The sequence below is a fragment of the Echinops telfairi genome, unplaced genomic scaffold (assembly GCF_000313985.2).
Source record: "Echinops telfairi isolate 266 unplaced genomic scaffold, ASM31398v2 ScPeMD7_7469;HRSCAF=8507_1, whole genome shotgun sequence".
NCBI lineage: Eukaryota > Metazoa > Chordata > Mammalia > Afrosoricida > Tenrecidae > Echinops > Echinops telfairi.
In genome coordinates, this window is record NW_022111373.1 from 114,204,053 (window position 1) to 114,210,052 (window position 6,000).

Below are 6,000 nucleotides of genomic sequence, written 5' to 3' on the forward strand. Positions count from 1 at the left end.
ACCTCACCAACGCACACTACAGAGCTCTCGTAGTGTGCACTATGTGTCTAGTGGTGTGAGCGTGCCAAGTAAACCATGATTTGATGATATTGAAAATGCCTTTTATTGTTTCATTGCCATCAATCTTATCAGAATAAAGTACAGATATAAATACAACAGACTTCATCCACTTCTAATTAGGAACCCACCTTTCCTTTTCTTTTTGGTCTTATTAGTAAATAGTTTTATTTGGCATATATTTCACATATCACAGTTTAATTATTCAATCATATCACCATCTTCCCATTTTTATTGAGTTAAAAGAATAATTGAGCCATAATATTTGCAGCCTTTGACATAATCTTGTGTTTTTATTACTGAGCACTGAGGAATAGGACTGAGGCATGAATGTATGCTTTTAACCCATACTTTGCTACAAAGAGAGCAGAAGGCGGCTTTTAGAGTTTGTAGTTTGATTTCTTAATTTTTAGAATTACCTTGGGCAAGAGAGATAACAATCAAATGTTTTTTGGGGGTGGACACAAATTTTGTTCAGTTCTTTTGTGGCTAATTAACAAAAATGATATGATGAATGTCATCTGCCTTTAAAATAAATACATATTACACTTAGAAATACATTTATATTTTTATTAGTAAAAAATACACTTGTATTTCTATTAGTAACAATTGGCCATTATAGTTTCATCTGTTTCAATGGGCTCTTCAGTGCTCCTGAACAAAGTTATCTGCTTGCTTCATAAGGGAAATTTGCGATCCCAGTTTAGCCTCATGTCCCTCATTGAAGAGTCTCTTGTTTTCGGTTGCTGAACAGTCAGGTGCCCATGTAGTGTGTGAAACCAAACAAGCTCTGTTTGAATCTATTACTATGGAGATTAATGTAAACAGATTATAATTATGAGCTAAGCATTACAGAGGATTAGAGGATATTTAAGACTCATGGCTGCAATTAGATCACTTGTACCTTAGATAACTTGAAGAATGTTTTGCTTCCCAGTCACATGTAATTGTTTATTAACAGTATGATTGACGGCTTTTCAACTACAGAACATACGATTCCTCACTCACTCTGTGATACAAGTTCAGAGATTTCTAGGTAAGCATTTTTGCCTACTGTTCCATTTTGAAATAGTTAAGAACCGCTTTTTTTTCTTTTAAACTAAAAACTAAGAATACGATGAAAGTAGCATGAAACATTGAAGGAGCACTAGATAGGTATACATTTCTGAAACTTTAATTATTGAAAAATTTTTCTTTAACAAGGTGTTTTAAAAACATACAAGAGACATTTAATTTTTATCATTTTTGAAAAAAGGTGATGGATTTATTACTGTTAATTTTCAGCCTCTAATCTCTTAATTTTCTCTAATCACAGATCCATCCAGTTATGTACTTAAGAGTTTCTTTTTCAGAGGTTAAACAGGGGAAGACAGTCTGATCTCCAGTGTTTAGAAGTCTTGCTGAAATAGGAGGATAATGTAATCCAACTTTACATCAGAGAAATCCTACATGACTAGTATTTAGTTATGCTTTCTACTTATTGAAAGCAAAACTGAATAAAGTTGTTTTAAATAGGCAGTTTGATTGTAATGCCTACTTTTTTGCATGTGGATTTGCTAAATAATGTTTTATTATGGAGCATATTAGATGCTTTGTAAAAGGCAACTATTCTTGATAGTGATCTTTCATCTAAATGTAATTTAATATATTCCTTGTTTTTGGAAACTTAATGAGCAAGTCATTTGACTAAGATCATTGCTTGTCCCATTACTCAGTTTATGGGATTGATTTTCTAGAAACCTGAGTACTGATCGTGTTCAAGAAATCCTTATTAGTGTTTTAAGAAAAAAATAAAACCCTTGCTGTGATTTTTGCTTTTCTAAGTAAGAATTTATCTTTTGTTTGAGTTTGTTATAAGTGTCAACTGTGGGGTTAGTTTAGAACTGCTGTGGTTTTTATGCATTTAGTGATGATCTCTAATACTTGGCTCTACCAATCCTGAAATTAAACAGTTTTAACCTACTCTGTATCCAATTTTCCTAACTAGTCTGGGTTATTAATTTTAGGTAGAAACAAAAACTTACTCCCACATCAAATTACATAGTCTATGAATTTAATCAGAATGGTTGTACAGGCTTCCAGCTCAGATACCTTTGGGGACCACAAGTGACACCACTGGGAGGTGATCATGGTCAACTCATAGTGCACGTCTCTTTTAAAGACAGCCAGGTACAAACTGTGCTGACTCTCACAGGTACAGAAAGATGAGCTCTAGGGTTTTCTTGCTGAGTAATTTCTTTGGTTCGTTAATGTGCTTTTTTTAAAAATATGCTTCCACATAGTGCACATATTCCTCCTTCTAAGGGTGAATCTTCCTCAGTTCCACCTTTCGTATCAAAAGGAGACAATGCCTCTCCACGAACACCTGTGCCATCACCTCGCAAGACTCAGAGAAATGAACCCAGGACTGAATTACCAGACTCTTCGGATTCTGTAAGGCAAATGCTCCAAGATGAAATGTTTAAATTAGTTCAGGTGAGCTTATCTATATATAAACAAACACACCCACTTATGGTATAAACAAGGTTTCAAAATATTATCAAATACTGTATATACTTACGTATAAGCCGAGTTTTTCAGCACATTTTTAATGCAGTTTTGTGGTAAAAAAATATTTGGTCAGCTTTTACTCGAGTATATACTGTATCTAGAAGTAGACAACTGGAAATTAAATTACAGGCATTTTTCTTTTCTGGTACTCTTGTCATTAAAACAATTCTAGGGCAGTGGTTCTCAACCTGTGGGCCGAATGACCCTTTCACAGGGGTCGCCCGATTCAGAACAGTAGCAAAATTACAGTTATGAAGTAGCAACGAAAATAATTTTATGGTTAGGGGTCACCACAACATGAAGAACTTTCGCGGCATTAGGAAGGTTGAGAACCACTGTTCTAAGGCCCAGTGTTTTCTCACAATGACTTTTAACTGAGCTCCTTGATATGCTGGTAAGTATGGGGTTTGGCAGTGTATGACCTTTGGCTACACAAAGGGGAAGGAGAATCACATTCCACTCCAGCCCAAGGCTGATTCCTAATGAGGGGAGGTCAAACATGACTCTACCCTCTTTCCTCTTTCCTCCTTTGCCAATTCTGATATCAACTGTCACTCTTTACATCTTGGCCGGGTTTGATAATACAAAACCCATACAATTGTGGGCCTTATCATGGATGTTAACAGTATACAAAGCAGGATCAGAAACGGCCAAGACAGTTCTTCAGTCAGGATAACCTCTTTCCAGCTGTGTCTGCAGGCAGCCCTCTCTCTTTTTGGTCCTTTACCTGTCACTCACATGACCCCTTGGTCTTTGTCCTGCTTAGACCATGTTACATGGCTGAGTTATTGCTGTTTTTCTCAAATGCCCATAAGACACCCCATGGCACCATAAGCTTCAGTCCAAAGGTACCCAGCTCTGACTCCAAGGGTCAGCAAACTTAGCTCCCCAGTTTATTGCCTAGAAGCACCCCATTCTGCGAGTGTTGGATCTCCTGCTAAAAGGCCCTCAGCTTCACCTGCTTTGTGGGCCAGGAAGCCCACCCTGGCTTGGTTCTGTTGCTGTGTCATTGCTTTGTGTTTCTGGCTGAAGGGTGCCCAAGATGCAGATATCTCAGGGTCTGGAGGACACGCTCCACTCAAGGATTGCCTTTCTGGCTGGTAGATGCCCCCTCCTGTTGCTGGGCTGGCGTAGTTATACCCAGCAATCCTCATGTTGAGTTCCAGATGTTTACACTCAGAGCCCTCTTAACAATCATTCACAGCTGAACCGTATCATCTGTCAGCATCTTCCTCCACCTTCTCTTGCCCTCAGGAAAAAGTTGTTTGTTGGGAGTTACAATGCCTATGGCTAGAAGAGCCAAATCAAGTAATCCGCTGTCTCACATATGCCCAGAGCTGCTGACCACAGGGAAGTGGTGATGGGGAAGGGGTTTTTAATTAAACCAATCCAGTGTAGTCCTGCTCCATTCTAGGAATGTTATTTTGATTATCCTCCTCACTCTCCAGACAATTCCTTTAGGATGTTTATGTCAACTGCTTCATCAATCAGGGCTAGATCATTAGTGAACACTCATATTCTCAGTGGACAGCTTCCTGAAGGCAGAAAGCCATTCTGCTTTCTTTTCAATTCGCCTACTACTCAGCTTTCATGAGTCAATTAGCAAGTACTGAGACGAAGGCACTACTCTTGTGGAATACTTGGATGGCTGCTGCTTCCTTAGATTGTTTTGATTATATTCTACAATTTAAAACTTGTGTTTTATTCCAGCTGCAACAGATCAACTTCATGAGCCTAATGCAGGTGGTTGGGTCGTCCTTTGCTAATCTCCCGAATATACAGCATCTTGTACAGCAGTCTCAGTCTGTGCATTTGGTGGGAAGCCAAGTACCAAACCCCATAAGAGGGAGTAGTGATGTTGAAGATACCGGTGGAAATCTTAAGAACAGGATTTTAATTAAACCACAGTCCACAGGAGAATACACCAGAGAGTGTGGCAATCCCAGCCCACATGGTCAGCAAAGAGTCGAGCAATCCGATCAAAACAGGAATGGAAATGTACAGGTGATATATTTAAAAACACCATGAAAATTTTCCTGGTAGTTCAATTGAGTGGTGATTTTTTTCAGTCAGTCCTTTTTTTTTTTAGCAGTTACTAAATTCTAATGCCTCACTCCCCCCATCCCAGTAACACACTGAACAATAATTTCAACATAAAGAATTTGTAGTATATAGATTTTAGACTTATGTGTCTTTTATTTCTCTTCCAGAATATTTCACATGAGAGTATTCCTTTAAGTCATTTAGAAGGCCAACCCCAAGAGAGAAGACTAACTCCAACATCTCACAACTTACCACCCACTATGTTGTCTCCAGCCCCTGCTGCCAATACTCACCTGCACCTTTTGTCCATGTCTGCCATTCAGAAGACACCTCAGCTTATCCCAGCAGCGAAAATGGTCACTCCTGGTGATGGGTTTCCTCTGCTCCAGTTCCAGCCAAAGCATGAATTCAAGCCACTTCCCTTGTCTACCGGAAGAGTTCCACCAGTTCCCTTCAGGCCTCTGCCACAACCAAAAGAGGCTTGGGGGGTTTCAGGTTCCTTCCAGCCTCCTCTTTCACAGAGAGACATACACACTACTGCGGCCTCCCTCTTGAATTTGAACCAGTACAATCCTGAAGCCATAAAAAAGGCAGCTGAACAGAAGAGGTGGGCAGAAACGGTAAATACAGAAATGCCTGCACATCTGAACTTGGATCAGTATGTGGGACCAGAAAACTTTGCACCTCAAAAGAGCTCTTCAAAATTTATGAAACCAGAAAGGCCATTTGAGATTACACCCGGTCTCCATGAGAAATCTCCTCTGAATTCCTCTGGACTTCCATTACTGCACCTGCAGTTTAACCCTCCGTACATGTTCGTGTCTGCCTCCAGAGCATCCGTCCCTGTGCCCTCAGTCCCAGCCGGAATGGGAGCTAGAGAGAGGAAGTACTCCCGATTGTCATTACTTCCTTCATATCCATCCTCAGAGAACACGGTAATGCGTTTTTGCAGGGTGATGCCATTGAGGTTCCCGAGTTTTTCATACCAGAAATACCATGTGCCCTCTGAAAAGCCCGGGCACATTTCCATGTTTCCTTTTTTTTTATTTTTTATGTTCTACCTGGATTTATTTATTATTATTATTTTTAATCATTTTATTAAGGGCTCATATAACTCATCACAATCCATACATACATCAATGTGTAAAGCACATTTGTACACATTCATTGTCCTCATCCTCAAAACATTTGCTCTCCACTTAAACCACTGGCATCAGTTCCTCATTTTCCCCCCTTATTCCCTGCTCCCTCTCCCCTCATGAACCCTTGATAATTTATAAATTATTATTTTGTCGTATCTTGCCCTGTCTGAAGTGTCCCTTCACCCACTTTTCTGTTGTCTGTCCCCCA

General features: G+C 39.5%; 1 protein-coding gene across 1 annotated transcript in view; it reads left to right on the top strand.

The window, feature by feature from the left end:
* Positions 1–6,000, top strand: part of CPLANE1 (ciliogenesis and planar polarity effector complex subunit 1) — a 123,552-nt gene that overhangs the window by 65,579 nt on the left and 51,973 nt on the right. The window contains exons 31-34 of the mRNA XM_045285257.1: positions 1,019–1,093; positions 2,340–2,532; positions 4,318–4,611; positions 4,818–5,585. Coding sequence (XP_045141192.1) covers positions 1,019–1,093; positions 2,340–2,532; positions 4,318–4,611; positions 4,818–5,585 — 1,330 coding nt within the window. The remainder of the gene's footprint in view (positions 1–1,018; positions 1,094–2,339; positions 2,533–4,317; positions 4,612–4,817; positions 5,586–6,000) is intronic.